This window comes from Thunnus albacares, chromosome 7 (assembly GCF_914725855.1).
Source record: "Thunnus albacares chromosome 7, fThuAlb1.1, whole genome shotgun sequence".
Lineage (NCBI taxonomy): Eukaryota > Metazoa > Chordata > Actinopteri > Scombriformes > Scombridae > Thunnus > Thunnus albacares.
The window spans coordinates 22,544,700-22,563,940 of record NC_058112.1 but is presented as its reverse complement, the minus strand read 5'-3'; the positions used below and the strand labels follow the sequence as shown (position 1 = coordinate 22,563,940).

Below are 19,241 nucleotides of genomic sequence, written 5' to 3'. Positions count from 1 at the left end.
TCTATTTCATTGTAAGCTGTTTACTTTGAAGTCTTACAAAGACACAGCCCGAATCATCCTTTTTGTCTCACAGATATTGGTGATAAATCATGAATGAGTCAACATCAGAATGTGTCTGAATGTGCGTGTGTGTGCATATGCTTGATGTCCTTGGCAAGGGAGTCTGGGACTGTGCAGGTCAGAACAAGTAACTCCTCGATGAGGGGAGAGGATGAAAAAAACATTAAAGGAGGCGGCTTAATCTGAACAGCTCTGCTCTGCTCCTGCACACTCGCCCGCCTGCTGTCTGACAAGAGCAGAATTCACTCTGCTCCACCCTCTTTGGTCTGCAGTACACGCAACTGGCTAAAACAGTCGAGATTGAGTTTGCTCTTACAGCTGGTTCAGTTACATGAGTGGATCTTTGTCAGGTTCCTTAAGTCAGACTTGATTCTGTGAGGATTTTCTGCTGTCCCGGTAAGACCTTCTGCAGCTCCATATGAGGATGCACTTGATAAGGCCTCTCCGACCCTGTGGGAGCCAGTGTGTGTGTGTGTATGTGTGTGAGAGAAAGCAAGCACACACACTCCTAACACATGTCTCTTTTTGGCCTGTGACTCCTGCTGCCCTAAAATAAATATGTATTAAAAGCCTGGGTATTCATTGACATCACAGTATAGTCCACAGGCTGTTTTTGAGCCAGGTCCAGTTAAGAATAGGCCTGGTCTGCTGTCTCCAAGGAAAAGGATAAACTCTGCGAGGAGACATGATGCATTCCTCAGCCATGACATCACCGCCCATGTCCTTGTCACAAAGACTTTACCAAAATAAGAAAAAATGGGCTGGATTTTTTCTCATGAAGGACAAAATGGTGATTTAAGGTACATTAATGTACTCTGCCATCAATGTGATATTTGTAATGCTATTTCTGTGTACGATATGTTTTTCTTTTTTTGCATCTAAGCTGTATAAACCAAGCGTCAGTGTGCTTATTCTTCATGTTTCTGGGAAAAGTCTTATTTCATTCCATGGTCACATTATGCTGAAACACAAGGCTATGAATAGCCTGTCTCACTGTCTTCACTAGTAGAGCTGGCTGATGGATGTTTGACCCATGTTTTAGTGTCGCCCTCCTTTGGTGAAAACAGAGAAATACACTTTTACATTAGAGTATGCTGAACTGTTAGACCTGTATAAATATGGACACAGCCATCAATGCGAGATTTATAACAATTTATTTATTATAAAACTGCCTAAAATCAAAATAGAGCAAAGAAATATAGAAATATAAATATTTCATAGCAGTTGTTTTTCCTCACAAGGTCTTAACAAGGCAACAAAGCATAGCATTTTTAGGCGAGGTGTTCGCCAAAACCTTTTTTGCATATTCTTTTGCATATATTTCCTTTGCATATTTTCTAAAAGCAGCACATCAAAATATAACTAAAATGACAACACTACATTTTTTAAAGATATGCCCTTTATCTATTGGCTTGACCCTTTGGAAAATAAATAACTAGTAAGCTACTGCCATGACACAAGTCTCTTGCTCTTGCTAAAACGATTACCTAAAGGTACTCAAGCAGTGGAAATTTAGGTTGGAGAAATATTGCATAATTGCTATCAGTCTTAAGAGGTTTGTTGTCTCTGAGCTGTCATGCTCCTGCTGGTTCGACTTGAGTTTTCACGCATGCTTAGTAGTCGTCTCCACGGCTCACTACTTCCTTGTAGGTGGGCCTGAGTAGGATGGTGTGCTCGTACTGGGCGGTGTAGCTGCCCTTGATGTCGCAGAGAGGTGGGTACGGGTCCATGATGCCAAGGTCACACAGATTCTTCAATGCCATCAGGTACTTGCTCTCACCCAAGCGGTCCAGCCAGCGGCGGCAGAATGCCAAGGTGCCAAAGTTTTCATTGATCACATTGAGCAGATGTTTAGCCCTTGGAAGTCTGCGGCATAGTAACAACATACAGTCAAAAGTGAGACAAATTTGACAAACTGAATATGAATCTATGGATGTAAACTAATATGCAGATGCTTTGGTTAGGATGACGGATTGGAAGACAGACAATAAGGAGCAGAACAACATATGAATAGATTTTTGGAATCAGTATTTTGTATTTTGAACACTGGGATAAGATGATAACAGAAGAGCAGACCTTATTGGCACGTGTCCAACATTGAAGTTTTTCATGTAATGTGAGCACTCCATGTCATCGTGCACTGCACCTCTTCCTGTGCTGCCAAATGTCTCAATGGCATAAGCTTCACCTTCCTGAGAAGCAGTGGAAGAAAAGACAGATTTCAATTTATTTGTTTGCTGGGAAAAAATTACCCTGAAAGTCTTTTATAGATTAGAAAAAGTCTAAATTTATCTCACTGTATCTATGCACATTTATGGAAATGTGAGAAGGGCTGAGTGGGTGTGATGTTACGGAAAAGGACAAAATCACTTCAGGGAAACAGACAGTAAATTTAACGAAAACCTCAAGATGTCAGCGGCTGACATATGCATAAGTGGTCTATTAAAGACAGTGGTGTCGTCTCTGGAGCTGTGCCTCGTGCAGGTTGATTGGCTGAGTTTCATTGGCATTTTGTGTCTCTATCAGTGCGTGACTGTTGTCGGAGTCCCTGTGGTATTAGCTGATAACACTGCGACACCCTCTCTCACTGCACCGATAATCAGTCAAAGTGCTAGCGGCCCCGTGGCACGCCCAGCTGCCACTCCACCCGTGCACTCTCTGATCACAAAGAGGGTAATGGCCCTGTTACACCAACACACTTCAGCTAAAAATACAACACGCAAAGCTGCCACATCAGCAGCAGATCCCCAACCCCTCCACACTCCCCATCTGAAGCCATCAGGTAAAAAGCTTGACGCAGCAACTTGCCAATTAAAATGCTCAGTTCTGTCCAAATCCAGTCATGTACTGCAGCTGTGCGGGTGTGAGGCAAGCATGGACCTCAGTGTGGTTTCAGGAAATGGAAGATAGTGCAAAACCATGTTCCTCCTTGGTGAAGCACCAGCCTGTTAATGAACTGTGGATGCCCACAATTCATTGCTCTTACAGTGAAACGAGGGGCTGGAGTTTTAACACGTGTTGCTACTCGATGCGGCTGGTAATTCCATTAAAGTTGTAATTAAAGTGCTGACGAGGGTGACTAAGAAGCTGTTAGAGCAGTGAATTGGAACACTTCTCCACACCCCGTCGTAACCCTAACCAGCCTCATGTTCTTCCAATTACACTTAAGAATTAAAAAGGGTTTATTTATACGCAAGGTCAAGCAGCTAAGAACGGTTTTTATTTCAGACGCTCCAGTAAAAAGAGCTGCAGTGTTGTCTTCTGCTCCAGAATCTAGTAATATTTGGTTCATTTGAAATAACAATTTGAATCAGGTAAGCTGTGTACACTGCTGTACAAACCTCCATCCTCGTGGCCTCTCCGCCTTTTACAATAGGAACTGTCTTTCCTGAGTGTATCCTGTATTGTCCAATAGAGTGGCCATTGAGATTCCTGATTGGCTTCACTATAAAGAGAACAGCACACGGAGCTTTAATAAAAAGGAGGCATTACAGAGCCTGCGCATGAAGAGGAGGTGATAAACTACCTCATATTACCTTGATATGTTTTCCCATCTATCTCCACTTCATAGGACTCCATGACCTCCTGAATGGTCTCGCCAACATCACACAGGCGCACATCAATTCCTGCAAACTGGGACAGAAGACGTGTTTGCATTCCTAGCACACAGACATCCTGGATAGTAAGAAATATTTGGCACTCCCGTTTTGTGCAGCAGTGAAGAAACACGTCACAGTAAGATGCACAAACTCCAGAGTAGTTACCGAGGTATGAACAAGGTATAAATCAGGAGACAACTGCTGATAAATAGTTCCTGAATAGCAATAAATCAATGCCTATATAATAGATGTTGACAGGTTATTTGACAGGTTGATAAGGTAAGATATTTAATGGTTAGTTCCTATACGTAAATCTGTATACCGACCACCTTAATGAATCATTCCTGAACTCAGAATCAGCTGCTAAGAGGCACAAAACCAATAAATAATCAAGTGCAATTTTAGTTTTTTCATTATTTATTGCATTTCCTGTATCTCCTCACAATATTTGTCATTATTGGTTTCACTTCATAGTTACTATGTACATATGCTGTACTATATATAGTACTATATTACTATTATATTTGTTTTTCATGCTCCATATTGTAAACAGTAGATGCTCATAATGTGTATTAGTATGTATATTATTTTTATTTTTTAAGGTCACTTATCAGTACTTGGGGATCCACTGATATGTAAAGCATATAAACTATCTATGCATCTGTCCCTGAACTTCCTTTTACTGATGAGACACTTCAATAAAGTATATCTTATCTTAATCATTACTTCCTTATTATGCACATATTGTTATGATATGATTTATTTATGGATTACAGACATAAAACTAAATTCATGGGATAACATGATCAATTTAAAACACTTAGACATTACACCCAAGATGTTATAAGACAAAAAACACAGAAAAAAATCACACATAAAATTAAAAAATACATTTAAATCCAAAAACACATCACTACAATTTAAATAAAAAATAATAAAAACATACAGTTCCAGTAAAACGAGAATGATAAAGTTTGTCCAAACTGACTGGTACTGTACATCAAAACACCTAAGTACAACAAGGACAACTTTAATGGCTGAAGTAAAAATGTCATTGCAAATTTCATTACATGTCTGTGACCCTATTCTATAAATAAATTTCATAAATAAGTCCTAACTTTACTTCTATAAGCCCGTTTCGTTTTCTAACAACTGGATGTGTGACAGAAGGCTGCTCCACAACATGGCAGCAGTGTAAAAAATGAGTTTGTGGCTCCATTTTTTACACAAGGCACTTAATATGAACACATACTGGCCCTGATATTATAGTTACACTGAGTTTGTACCATTGTTATATGTGAACGCAAGTATTGAGGAGCAGACCCATTGATAATATTGTACATACAATAAGATGCATGTGCAATATTAGTTACTATATGTGTGTCTCCTCATGTAAAGAAGTACATCGTGTTATCATTACTTTCATTTTCGTGTCACATAAAGTGAAGAAAAAAATATCATCCTACATAAGTGACAAGTAATACTAAGTTTTGTCTGGGAATCTTTCATCAGTTATTGAATGACACAAGCCAGAGAGAGCTCAAAAACTTTTTAGTCACCATAATATGATTTTAGAGGTTATAGATATAAATATAAATATCATTGTAAATGTGCTCTGAATATGATCATTCTCGTTCCTTGGTAGCTACTCTGGATTTGTGTATCTTAATTTAAAGTACTACCAAATACAAAACATTGGTAGAAGAGCAGTGTTACCTTGATGCCAGTGTTAGTTGCATCTCTCACAGCCTCCAGCAGCCTGTCATACTTTGGATTGAAAGTGACGGTGAAGGCACAGTCGATTATCCGACCTGGAAGACCAAACATCTTAGTTATTCATAACAGGTGTTACAAGGTGATGAAGAAAACTGTCTAAAGTCGGCCTCCATTGCCTTAAAAATGTATTTTATTCTACTCGATCAAGGAGAAAGACATTGGTGACACTTTATGCCTTGTCTTATGGAATTGAGACATCTAAATTTGTGCATTAATACAACAATCAAAAAGGCTACAAGACCCCTTCAAGAATAGAGCAAATGATTCAGTACTTTATCATGTAAATTTCAGCAAATCCCACCACATTAGATGATCATTTTTCAGCCCTATTCAGCATACATTCATTCCAAAAAAGAGGAAGTTTATCAATTTATGAGAACAGTTTATTTTCAGGCATTGAGAATTATAATCTAATAATCATTTTACTGTGTCATAATAAATGCCAAGTGAGAACCAGTACAACACAACTCCAAAAGTACTTAAAAAGTTATTAGTGAGGTCTCACCGTTGATGTGTGTTCCAAAGTCAATTTTGCAGACGTCGTCATAGCGCAGCACGGTGGGGTCTCCTGCGTTTGGGGTGTAGTGAGCAGCGCAGTGGTTGATGGAGCAGCCGGTGGGGAAGGCCAGGCCTGCTTTTAGCCCGTTTTCTTTGATGAGCCTCCTGGAGCAGTCTTCCAGCTTCTCACTGTCAGAAACAGAAAGCACAAAGGGACAATGGATGACAGGAACAATGAGGCTGTTGTCAGGGCAGACAAAGCATCCAGAAAACGGTGAAACCCCAAAGCGATTCTCCTGCTTTCCCTGATCATTTTGAAAGTTTCTTGGAGACTAGGACAAAGATGCGCTGAAACCATATTAATATAAGTCTCCAGACTGAGTATGAGAGGGCATGATTAAAGTCCCATAAAAAAGGGGCTCAAGGACAATCCATTAGTGTATGTCTCACCAAATGTCAATCATAGTCATCCCTGGTTTGATCCAGCTCCTGACGTAGGAGCGGACCTGCCGGTGCGCCTCAGCCGCCTGCCTGAAATCGCTCCACATCTCCTCGTTGGCCATGTCCAACGCCCGCTTCTCCTCGCTGGTGGTCCGCCACGCTGCGCTGCGCCTGGTGGGAGGTAGACCAGGTAGGCATACCACTGAGAGGAGGCACTCATTATTTTTTCATTATAAAAATATTTGCAGAGAAGGTATGTTATCCAGCCACGCTCTTGCAGAAACTCTGCACAAGTGCAGGCGGTGTTGATACATAAACTGAGGTGAAATCTGACACAATTAATCCATCTACTCCTGAAACATTAATATATAAATAAGTACAAAGCAGAGAGACCTAAATAAAAACTAGGCATGTCACACAGTGGAAGACTACTGCTGAGTGTGAGGGACGATGTGGAGGTCACACACCCGTCTTTTGATGGGGGATATTCACACTCCTCTCCCTTTGGAAAGTCTCCGTTGGGATACAGCTCACAAATAGGGACTGAGGGAGGGTCAGTCTGTCCCTTCACTATGGCCCAGATAGAGAGAAGGAGAAGCAGAGGAAAGCAGCAGGAGAGAGCAAAGAAAACACAAGTTATCCTTACCTACATGTTATGACATTGATACTTTATCTTAGCTATAGAATAATTGTACAGTCCCTGGTTTACAGACCAATTAAGCCACCTTTGAGTAAAAGAAAACATGTTGAATTATATTGCTAGAAAGATCTGTGTCAATATGAAAACACTATCAAATAGTGGGTTATATTGATATATATGTAGGATTTTTTAGTGTCACTTACTTTCAGGTCACTGACACCTCTGCTGCTGTAACACTGACATTAATCGGCTTTCACTGGATTTGTGTAGCATCTTTATGTAGAAAGTGCTGTCATTAATTTTGTCCCGTCTGCTCGACATGTAAAGTCACATTTTGTCCTACACCTCCCGTGTCAGCTCTGCACTGTGTGTAAATCTCTTGACACCAATTAACCAAGTCACATTGTTTTTGTGCACTTGTTGTATTTATCTAATGATTTCAACTCATTCTGGGGCAGTCAATTCAGGATGTAGACAACGAAAACATTTCGCTGTAACAAGGTTCTTACAGAGTTATTGAAACGCTGTGATGTGAACTGCAGTTTCAATTTAAATTCTGAATCGACCAAATGTAAATTTAATTTTAAGAGCCTTTGACAAAACAGCATCTGTAGAAAGCTACACTGAGAAAAACTGCTTACATCCTTTCTTCTTTTTCTTCTTCTTCTTCTTCTTTCCAGCTGAGTTCTCTCCCTCTTCCCCATCTGTTGAAAGCATCATTAGTTTCAATACAGTTTGTACAGTGAGAAATATTGACAGGGGCTTGGGCACAACTCCCATTGTGCTACTGAAAATCAGATATCACATTGCAGATATGACCAGCTGGATTTCACTGTGTGCACTGAAAGTTCAGCACAATCACCACTGCAGATGATGATGATGATGATGGTAGTGAGGAGTTACCTTCTTCTCCATCCTCCTCCCTCTCCTTGTCCTCCAGTGTTTGCTGCTCCAACTGTTTTGTCACATCACCAACACCTCCGGCATCTCCATCCCCCTCAGCCTCATTTGTCCCTGCTGCAAAGTCACACACCCTCGTGCATGCATGTGCAGGTGAACACGCACGTGTACACCAGTCAGTGGCGTGCATGCCCATGCATGGACACACAGAGACACACACACATACACACACAGAGTGAGTAAATTATTTGTGGTTCAGAGTCGTTTCAAGAAAGTGCATCCACTATGTTCTGAACTTGGCAGGGACTGTGCATAATTTCTTTCTATACCTTGGGAGTCAATATCCTCAAGGGCATATGTACCTTGCAGCATTATGACATTTAGCCCTTCAAAGACAGTGCTGTGTGGACCACTTGACTTAGGCAAGGTTCAACAACTGGGGCATTTTGGGATTTTATATTTTCACAACATGAGGCAGTAAGGCTGCAATTATCAGCATGGGTTTTTTGCATAAGAGTGGTTGTCATCTTATTGCACTAAAACTGTGGATACTTCTATTGCATAATTTCATGCAGCTTAGAGGGATTTATAGGATAGAACATATTTAATCTGGAGTAAAATCAAATTTTATTCCACGCATATTTTCAAATGTCAGCTTTCAATCAGTTTTGATGTTAGATTCTGATATTCAGAGAATGTCCCGTTTCCAGATGAGCGCCCTCAGCTCCAGCAGGAGCCGCTCAGAGTTGGGACAGCTGGACAGGAATACCCTCTGACAGGTTGGCAAGTCTCCTGTCCCGCATATTTGATGCTCTTGCTCCATATCGAGCGGCACTAGAAGAGACAATTTAGCGCAACGATTTCTAACTGCAAAGTGATGCCTCTTACCTGGTGCGGATGCCTTATTCCTCTTCTTCTTTCTTCTCCTTTTCTTTAATGATTCTGAGGTGTCTGCATCTTCTCTTTCCTCGTTCAAGTCGTCCCCATTGAGAAGTTGAGGCTCCACTTCATGCTGTAGCTGTAGCTCCGCCATGATCAGCGACTGAGAGATGAAGTGACGCATAAGCTGCTGGGAGCCTCCAGCGGTCAAAGCAGAAAAGTGTGCTGGGGGCAGCTGAGCCAATAATGAGCTATTAGACTATCTCTGTGCAACAACTTGACCCGAATAGAGGAAGACGATCCTCCCCTGTTCACAGCCTCCGAGCAGAAACAAAAACTTTCATTTATCATCGTTTTTTTTTTCTGTGGGGAAATTGCATATTGGGACAAACTGTAATAGGACAGCAACACTATCCCTGTGTATTCTGTATGGAGGTTAAATGCTTGCTTATGTGACCATCGTGTCCTGCTACTGTAGTAAATGTTGCACTGCATGCCAGAAGCATCACTTTCTCTGACCATTCAATCGCTGAATCAAATGTTACCTGGCTGTGCGCACCTGTGACTGCAGCTCCTCAGTAGCCACTTGAGTGTCACTTCTGTATGTCCACATTGGCAAACGTTAGACACCTTATCTGTAATTGTGAGTGATGTTTTGTTGTTTGTATTGTCACAGACAGGCTTTGAATTTGATGCCCGGAGTCGATCATTAATGGTGCGTAACGCGAGTATATGGAGCGGGCGTAGAACAGACAGTGTATCCAAGCAACAAGCCAGCACACTGAGTGGACAGAGGTACATTTACACTAGTGAAAGGTGGATGATTTTAAGGCACTTCAGTTGTGTTGTGTTGCTGCAAGGACGTATAGCCTGCTGTGTTTTTTTTTTTTTGAAAGAGGGGAACCTTTAACAAATTCCTGTGAATTTTTTTTGGGGGGAAACAATGACTTCATTTGGTGCGCCGACAGAATGCAGCACCGGTCCTTTGTATTTCTTTGACCAGGTGGGCTAATGATTCATTTTGCTGACTGTGGGTTAAAAGCACCTGCAATACATTAACCATTTAATTTACCTCTTCCCAGCCAACGAGACGAAACCGAATTAAAGGGACAAGGAGCAACATTTTGCATTTTAATGTTGCAAATGAGGGAGCGCAGTTGGAACAAACAGTACAAAGGTAATTCACCTGCAACACATTCTTTTACACTTTTGTCTCTGATCCATCTGTCAATTCATCTTTCTATTGTTTTTTTTTTTCTAATTTAGTAATCCAGAGAATGACAACAAAGAAGGTAAAAGTGATGAGCTCACACAGGGGCTGCCAGGTGAAACATGTGGGGATGGTAAACCTGATACCTCCTCTGCTGTCAGTGGTGCACTGAACATGAAGGACCACGATCCGATGGACGCATACAAGCGAGCAGCCCCTCAGTTATTAAATGAGTTGGCTCGCATACTTTCCCAACATAAGTGGACCGAGGAGGAGTGTCTTCCACACGGGATTGTAAATATTCTGAATTACTCCTGGCAGGATCTGACTGCAGGGGCGGTGCACTTGAAAAGTCCGGAAAGGACTGACAAACGACGAAAGTCCAGAGGATCCCTGAAGTTGGACGAAACTCCCCGTCAGGTGTCCGCCAATGACAAGAAGGAGACTGGAGAAAGAAACGCATTTGTTGGAGGACATGTTGGTCCCCCTGAGAGAAAAACACGCATGAAAAAGCGCAAATCAAACTACAATAGAGGTAAATGAATCCTTGGGTCACAGGTATGGAAGCCCATTTCTGCCAGGAAAACAAAAAAAAACAAGATGAAACATGCTAGAAATGAATCATTGGTAAATCAAACTTATGAGATACTAGAATGTGAGAATTAGTCTCTTTACATTTTTATTATGCATAACTTCATCATTTCTTTTCGTTTTTTCCTTATGGAAAATGGTCTCATAGCCTACATCTCAAAAAACATACATTATAAAGTGTATAAATTGCCACCAATGGTTTCATTAATGGTTAATAAATAATATATTAATTCTTTAAACATAAAAAAATAAGCCACTGATAAGGGCAAATTTCGCCAGGTTGTGAAAAATTGATTTTGGTTGGTGTATGTCCTCCTCTAGTATAATTTGTCTTCTAGCTCTTTTAATTAATCAGGAAGATCCCACTCAAGGACAGTTTGAGAGCTTATCTTCTGGAAAAGGGCTGCAGAGTATCAGAACTAAAGTCAATGAATTAAAAAGTTATCAACAACTGCAGGCTAGGTGATGAGAAAATGATATGAATGTGTAATTGCAGATTTGTAAGGCATAAATAAAAGGTCACATATCTGTCGCTTTACAAATAATCAGATCTGTAGGTATAAATGTTAGTAAGTCATCAATACTGGGTTTTTCTTCCACTGCAATAATCAGACAAGTTGTACATTTTAATAAACTGTTGGCTAGATAAAAGCACCAGATGATAAACATCAACCAAAGGGCTTTTTCACAACCTGGCAACATAAAAGTTGTTTGTACAAATAAATAGCTTATTTCTAATCAAGAAATTATTGATAAAGTATTTGCTAATAATTAATTAAGCCAATTGTTATTACACACACCTTTAATATTTTATACATTGTATACGTTATAATTATTATTACATTATGCTAGTGTTATAGATTCAAATGGAAAGTTAGTGGAAGATTAGTAGTGAGTATGACTGAATTTTACAGTCTACCATTTTAAATGAAAATGCGTCTCTGTATGACTCAGTTAAGGAAGAAAATGACAATGAAAAGTAATTTTTTGGGACCTTTTAAGACTTGAACTTGAGAACTTGAGAGCAGCTAGTGGAAGTGAGAGGATTGGTTTACGGGATAGGAAATGGTAGCTGGTAGCTGCATGGGCACAGATGTACTCAGCCTGTTAATCGGTCACAGAGCTATTGAGTTACATTATTAAGTTCCCTGATGTCACTGATAGTGAGTGATATGTTGACTAAAAGTTCCATATTTCTCCTCACTTCCTAACAGCTCACACTTCCACAACCATCAGTTTCTCCATCTCATCCAGCAGCTATAAAGATCCAGGTATGGCATGGAGCTAAAGCATTGTGTTAATGACAGCTATTCACTGCTGTGCCTCTGCTGTTTTTCACTGAATGTGATTTGTGTCCAGGTTGGATCATTCAGCCAAAGCAGCCCTCATGTGACGCACCTCAGAGGATGAATTTGTGTCAGTGGGTGGTCGAGCGACTGCAGGCTGCAAGAAATCCAGTGTACGTTGTCGACCTGTGCTGCTGCATTTATTATAACAGTGTGGCAAATGAGGGGTTACATTCCAAAATTTAATATAATCAGACAGTTGGTCCATAACTTTAGTCCAGATTGAAATATCCCAATAACTAATTGATGGATTGCCATGAAATTTAGGACAGACATTCATGGTCGCCAGAGCATCCTACTGACTTTGGTGATGCCCTGACCTTTTCTTTAGTTCCAACAGTAGGTCCAAGTTTTCACTAATCCAGTGACATATCTCTACATTTACTAGATGGATTGGCACAACATTTGTGTAATCATGTTTCCAGATGATGAATCCTAATGACTTTGATGATCCTCCAACGCAACCATGAGTTTGATTTTTGTGATTTTAAGTTAAATGTCTCAACAACTGTCAGATGAATTGCCTTGAAATTTGGTACAGATATTCATGTCCCCCTCAGGACAAATAGCCTCATCATCACATCAACTTTCTGACCAAATACCAAATACTGCAAGACCCATCAACCTTCACGGTAATTTGTTTTTAGCTAATTGGCAAATGTTATCATGCTAACACACTAAACTAAGATGATAAACATGGTAAACATCATACCTGCTAAACATCAGCATGTTATCAATGTCATCCTGTGCATGTTAGCATGCTGAAAGTATAGCCTCAGTCACTAATGTGGCTGTAAACTTGTTTTAAATTTAATGCCTAATTTAAGTTTATCTCTCAGTTTTGCGATGGCTCTCAGTCAGTACACAAGAAATCCTTACTGAATTTTACATTTGCAAGTCTCATTTTGCAATGTAACCTCTCAAAAATGCTAACTGATGCTAATTCAGTTGCATGGGAAATCAGTTATTTAAGCATAAAAAATTACTTAATCTTCACACAGAAAACTGGAAACAGCTGAACAGGACCTGAACAAACCACTCATACTCCGTCACTATGGTGACGCAAAGGCAAAATTGAAAGACAAGAGAATGAGGAGTAAACCTGCCACTCTAGTTAACGGGATGCCCCAGATACCAGAGCTGAAGCAGCAGGATCCAGCATGCAAGAAACTACACTACAGAATCAACGACGGTTCTTCATTCATATAGTATCCTTCTCTTATCATGTTTATTCATAACTTCTACTTATGGTTGTCCAAGAAGCAAATGTAGTGTGGGGCATATGGGAAATGTGTCATTCCAGCTGACTTTTTGACCCTTGAGCCTGCTCTCTCAGCTACCCATCTGGTTATATGGCAGTGTGCCAGAGCCACTCAGGTCTACCCTGCGGAGGCTTATACACCAATGTGTTCAGTGACAGTGAATGTCCCGTTATTCTGGCTACTATCACAGCGTTTGGGCACGGGGCTGTAACGCACCCTCTGAGGTGAATTCATAGCTGATATGTGAGATCTTCTGTATAAATTAAACATTCTGTCTCTAATCGTTTATGTATGACAGCTTTACAATATAATCCTTCCTTGTCTGTTCCTGCAGCTCCGCCATTACAGCATTGTGGGACCAGGATGGTGGATTCATTTGTGACCATTATGGGAGCATAACTAAGGAGTGGAGCTGGCAGGCAGACCGTGCACTGAGGGAGAAGATTGTTATACACGTGAGAGAGCAGCCACACTGCTTTAACATTCGAGAATACTACATTTTTAATATATACACAGCTGGAAATTATGTCCGCTTTCTTTGTGTTATAAATAAATTAAGTCAAAGTTAAGACACAAAAGAAATTCTCTTCACTTGTTTTCGTGCAACGACAGTGTGTCAGTGTCTAAACTGCTGTGCATCAGCTCAGCAACATGTTGCATAGAAAAGAGGCCAGAGGTAATCTCCAGACAAGAAAGATATTCAGTGACAAGCCTAGTCAGTAGGACTAAAGATCCGAGGTTCACCTGTCATGTGAGATGTTTGTAAGATGTACGTATCGAAAATGTCACATTTAGAGGAAACAAAGCAGGAGACGTTGGGTATGACGCATGACCTTCTGATGGATGAACACTAAAAGTCTCTGACAGGACCGAGAGGTTCAACTTTCATCACGGCTGCTGGCTTTGTTTTCGAGTGGGTTCACTACATGCAGATCAGATGGCCATGGATGAATTCAGCACAGCTTATGAGTGCTCACGATACTGAAAACTGTTTTTTCGAGATTGTTGCCATTTTATAGTAACATGTAAATTTGTTTTTCTGTCTCGTACAGCTGTCAGATCTGATCACTGTGCAGTTGCTCAGTGGCACTTCTGCCATGCTCAGCTTTAGGTGTGACAATGAAAGTGTTCAACTCCCTCTCTCCGCTCTGTCTAACATGAATCCATCAAAGGAAACGGTGAGAATAAGACTATCTAGTACATGACAAAAACAAGCTAAAAGATTTATGATAAACAATTCTACTCTGCTTTGGCAGACTTGTTTGCAGACAGATGGGAGGTTCACCTCTGATACTGCTCAAGACCTTCTGCAGGCAAGGAAGGTGAAATCCCCTGTTGTGGTCATAGAAAGCAGGAAGAACCTGACACTAACACCTGTAAGAGACTTTTTATGACAATATAATGTTTGAGTGCATTAAAGATAAGGACTTAAATGACACCAGACCAGTTATTGACAGTTCTTTTGATAATCAGGTGTTTTGATGTGAAACAGGAAAAACATCTGGAGCCTCTAAAAGTTCTGCAGATGCCTTCGTTGAATCACTTTTCATAGAGCAGCTTGATAAATGTCTTATGCTGTGCTATATCATATAAGCTACCATGCGTATAATGATGTGTGGCAGGTGTCTGTGTGCTCCTGGGAGGTCCTCCAGATGGACAGAGAGCTGGAGGGGCTGGAGGGGCCGTCAGCACAGTGGAGAAGAGGAGGGCATGCTGGCAGGGAGCTGAAGAGACTTCAGCAGAGGGCAAGAAACGTCCTGGATGACTGGTTGGACTATTATCGCGTGGCTATTGGTACGTACCAGCTCTGAGTTTGTGAATGCAGCCTTTTGAGCTTTACTGAAATATGTGATCAAACTGATATACTTCATGATGAAATTTGTAGTGCAAATAAAAATAACACTGAGCCAATCTGACCTGCTAAGGTTGTTTCAAGTAGTTGAATGAAGCAAAAAGTTACAGTATCACCTCATCTTGCAAACTCAACATTATTGAATAGTTCTATCAGGATCTTGTTCACGGTCACTCGTGTCACTCAGTGTCTGTGTGCATTTCTGATTGACCTTTTTTTCTCCTTCAGGTATCAAGTGTCCTAACACGAAGCGGATGCCAGATGCCCCACTGAGGACCAGGCTGAGGAGGGAGGTACAGTCAGCTGCTCTGCCCTCTCTGAACCCACCTGAGCGTGCAGATGCTGAGCCAGTCCAGCCAGAGGAGAGCAGGAATGAGTTACAGGAGCTGCACAGACACCTGTCAGCACCAGCAGAGATACCACTGGACTCCTCAGTCAAGCTGCCAAGGTGCACACTGATAAATACTGTAGGACCAGGATGTTTCAGGAAAGTCCAGTGTCATCATGTGAGACCTTTACAGTTAAAACACTGTTTAAAAAGACAAAAATATTTAACTGTTAGAGGAATAGTTTCACATTTTGGGAAATATGCTTGATTTCTTTCTTTCTAAGACTCTCTAGATGAATTGATACTGTATCTCATATCTGTCTGTCAGATATGAAACTGGAGCCAGTAGACGATTAGTGTAGCTTAAAGACTGGAAATATGGGGGGAAACAACCAGCCTGGCTCTGTCCAGTGGTTAAAAAAATCTGCCTACCAGCAACTCTAAAAGTTTTATGGGGCTTTGTGAAAGAAATAGTTCAGCACATAATCCTGCTGCTGGATTTGTTACCTTTGGATAGAGCCAAACTGTTTCCCCCTGCTAACCGTCTCCTGGCTCCAGGCTCATATTTATCAGACATGAGAGATATGACAGTGGTATCAATTTTCTAACTTTCGACAAGCAACCTAATAAGTACGTTTCCCAAAATGTTGAACTATTCCTTTAAAGTGGTACTTTGCCAGGGATTGGGGACTTTAAACTTGTAACAGAAGCATTATAAACTTTGGGCATGGAGTTTGAAAGACATGGGCATTTACCAGGCAGAAAGGGTTAAACAAAAGAGTGGCATTATGGGAATTGTAGGATCTAGTGTATTTGTGTATTTATCTACCCTTAAACAGAAACCAGTGATTTTGTCAAGAACAGGCAGTTTCTTGATCAGTTTCATGTGTTTGTGCTTTTTATTGAGTTCTGTACAGCTGTATGCTGTATTGTATAAACCCTAATTAGGGGTAATTTCACTGTTTACCTTTTTGTTGCCAGGACACCTAAAAAGCAAACAAAGGAAGAGTCCCGTGTCACACAGATTGGACCACTTCAAATTCATGGCAACATCAAACTGGAGTAAGATCCACTTGTATCACTGAGAGGCGCCATAACTCATTCAAATGTTGTTTACTGCAGTTCATAAAAGCCCTATTTACAGTGACAGCTTCATAATCCACCTCATCCTCCCAGGTCAGTGATTATTCCAAACAATCCAGAGTTGTCTGGACTATCCGTTGTCACCTGCTGTCCAGCTCAGTCGTCGTTCACCCCCTCCATCCCCCTCACAGTGTGCCCTCCTCTGCTGAGAGCTGCTATACTGGGGGAGGGGGGGCGGAGGCGGTGCTGCTGCAGCACTACAGTGATGCCAGTGGTGACAGACCTGGAGTACGATGCTTTTGTTATGGGCCAGCCTCCACACAGTCAACAGATCCTGGTGGTGTGTGTGACTCCACCACGCCAGCCTATCAACACACACTCAGCGCCTGACCAAGATGCACTGGAGCAACTTTACAGGAGGAGGAACAAGCACAGAACCATGCCCTGCACTCAGGTGTAAATGCTGTCTTACATACAGGCATAGTAGACAAAATAACAAAAACACAAATGCTAAAAGAAGAAATTTTCTGCTATTTTGTTCACACACTGTAACACATGTAATCATATGTATGGTTACCCAGTTTGTGTGTGCATCACTTGTTCTTTGTATCAATGCAGTTAAAAATAACATCCGGATTAATAATGAAGTGGACTAAATGTGCAGGAATTTTCTGGAAACTGATGCACATTTTGCAAGGACAACAAAGCTTTGCAAAGGCTACAAAACAAAGAGCCAGTGAAAGACACCCTACAGTCAGCAGGATATTGTTTGCATTTCTGGTAATTTCTGGTTTCTGTTTTTTTTTTTTCAAATCCAGTGCCAGATGGACTCATTTCGCCTGGTGAGATATGAGATGTCAACAGGGAAGAGCAGCTGTGGAGTCGAGAACCTCCTGCTGCAGCATCGGCACAATGCTGCTCCTGGGATGATCCTGGTCAGTAAACCCACTGCAGTTTTGGCCAAAGGCTGCATCCTCTGCCCGCTGCATGTTTTCATGGATCCCACTGGGTGGCAGCAGTGCTTGCCTGAAGCACGGGAGGTGATAGCAGTTGGGGGATGGGCTGAGGAGGACTATAGTAAGGTGCTGTCCTTTCCAAGAAACCCAGACATTTATTATAAAGGTACTGTAGGCTGACAGGCAGTGAGGGATGACACTTCTTAATTACAAAAGGGAGCTTTAATTTTAAGCGCTGCCCAAAGTCATGACAGCTGCTCCACTGATTTTTGCAGTAAGATGAAAATCCCTCCTGCAGTCCATAAATCAAACTAAAATTACTAGAATCACAGTGACATGAAACTGTGTTCGCACTTGAAGGCCCAAAGGTGTTACTCAGAGATCAGAGAGCAGCCATTACCGTTGACAGGATACTGTGTACACATACTGTAGGTTCCTCTGTTATGAAATCAATCAGTATGTGAATGTGGTTCCTCAATTTTCCACACATATAATATAAATTCTCCTTGTTAATGTGACAGATGTACATCAGAGGGAAGTTGCTGTTTGTTGGCTACATATTCAGTAGTCAGAGCTGCTCAGTCAGGGACCTTCAAAAGCAAATCTCCAGAACCAGGGGAGACTACAGATTAGGTCTGAGCCTCCCTTCAGACTACAAGTTCAGGTACTACTGCACCATAACCAGTGTGAATCTGATTTACAATAGTAACCACGTGAATTGTGTGAATTGATACAGAATAAAGTTTAAACTGTTGTCAAGGGTCATCGTGGAACTTGTAACTACAAATAAAGCACAGGTTAATTGTTTTACTAAAAAATATTTAATTAAGTTTAACCTTTTGACTCATATTTTTCTGTCCTTTACTTGCAGTGATACAGTGAATAAACCTTCAGCCACAGATTCACACAACTCACAGGATGCAACACTAACCGGAGGTGATGACACAACATTGACTGCTTCAGTGGAAATAGAAAAGGCCAATGATATGTAGGTGAATTAAATACCTGCAAATTTTTTGCTTTGGGTGAATATTGGAAGTGAAAAACACCTTTTACCATCTTTAACACCTTTGACTTCCTGTTTTTAAGATATCTGACTGAATTACCTGTGTGATGTCTTTTTTATGAACAGAAGAAACAATCAAGTGCCTGAGGTATCACACCAACGACAGAGGGACTTTTGTGTCAAACCGAAAAAGACACCTGTATTTCCTCATGTTCCTGTTATCATGCACTGAATATGTTGTCGTGACTGGATTTTATCTGCATCAGTCCACTTGTGTTCATTAAAAAAAAAAACCAAAGTCTCCAAAGTGCATCAAATGTGGGTTAATACTCAGGTTAATGTGCAATAAAATTGCAGACACCTTGTTTGCTTACACTGCAGGTTGGCACCAGTTATTAGTCCAATAACTGAGATGGAAAATGCTTTTTAACTTCTGGCAGTAGGAAGCACTCTGGGCATCAGGTCAAAAGATCCATCATCAAAGATAATCAGTGACTGCTGATGTTTTGGTGTTCTCTGGACAATGGACTCTTACATGAATAAGAGAAACCCTGGGAAATATCTGTATTAATTGCAATATTTTACAGTAAATATAAGCAGATTTAATAAAAACACTAAACTATCCAATATGTTGTCTTCTTTTTTATGTAATGTACTCACAGCCTTGCCTGTTGATCTGATTAATCTGTCTTCCTTCCTGTCAGCAAGGGTTGTTTCCTGTAAAAAAAAAACAAAAAAACGACTGACCTGGTGACAAAGTTACAGAATGATGAAAGCGCCACAGATGATGTATTTTGAGTTTTACTTCCTCACT

At 40.9% G+C, this 19,241-nt stretch overlaps 2 protein-coding genes across 2 annotated transcripts; one reads left to right on the top strand and one right to left on the bottom strand.

The window, feature by feature from the left end:
- Positions 1–74: 74 nt before the first annotated feature.
- LOC122985558 (methionine aminopeptidase 2-like) lies at positions 75–9,069 on the bottom strand. The gene is made up of 11 exons (XM_044356308.1): positions 8,803–9,069; positions 7,918–8,031; positions 7,656–7,718; positions 6,842–6,944; positions 6,384–6,545; positions 5,941–6,122; positions 5,376–5,470; positions 3,597–3,693; positions 3,402–3,505; positions 2,137–2,252; positions 75–1,926 (listed from the first exon to the last, which is right to left on the bottom strand). Exons 1-11 carry the CDS (start codon positions 8,975–8,977, stop codon positions 1,674–1,676), a joined length of 1,464 nt encoding a protein of 487 aa, XP_044212243.1. The 5' UTR covers positions 8,978–9,069; the 3' UTR covers positions 75–1,673.
- Positions 9,070–9,587: 518 nt separating this feature from the next.
- LOC122985556 (uncharacterized protein C3orf20-like) lies at positions 9,588–19,051 on the top strand. Its single transcript, XM_044356305.1, has 18 exons — positions 9,588–9,796; positions 9,876–9,970; positions 10,060–10,538; positions 11,809–11,865; positions 11,954–12,053; positions 12,942–13,148; positions 13,277–13,426; positions 13,537–13,657; positions 14,255–14,380; positions 14,459–14,578; positions 14,825–14,996; positions 15,283–15,502; positions 16,364–16,444; positions 16,559–16,919; positions 17,284–17,400; positions 17,943–18,085; positions 18,293–18,409; positions 18,554–19,051. The coding sequence occupies exons 1-18, from the start codon at positions 9,737–9,739 to the stop codon at positions 18,657–18,659; spliced, it is 2,832 nt and encodes a 943-aa protein (XP_044212240.1). The 5' UTR covers positions 9,588–9,736; the 3' UTR covers positions 18,660–19,051.
- The last annotated feature ends 190 nt before the right edge of the window (positions 19,052–19,241 follow it).

Coding starts and splice junctions, on each gene's coding strand:
- LOC122985558 (XM_044356308.1), bottom strand. CDS start 8,977: ATGCGTCACTTCATCTCTCAGTCGCTGATCATGGCGGAGCTACAGCTA. Junction 6,945..7,655: donor GAAGAAAAAGAAGAAAGGAT/GTAAGCAGTTTT, acceptor TCTGGGCCATAG/TGAAGGGACAGACTGACCCT. Junction 3,506..3,596: donor AGATGGGAAAACATATCAAG/GTAATATGAGGT, acceptor TTCTCTTTATAG/TGAAGCCAATCAGGAATCTC.
- LOC122985556 (XM_044356305.1), top strand. CDS start 9,737: ATGACTTCATTTGGTGCGCCGACAGAATGCAGCACCGGTCCTTTGTAT. Junction 13,427..13,536: donor GCTGTAACGCACCCTCTGAG/GTGAATTCATAG, acceptor CTGTTCCTGCAG/CTCCGCCATTACAGCATTGT. Junction 14,579..14,824: donor AGAACCTGACACTAACACCT/GTAAGAGACTTT, acceptor GATGTGTGGCAG/GTGTCTGTGTGCTCCTGGGA.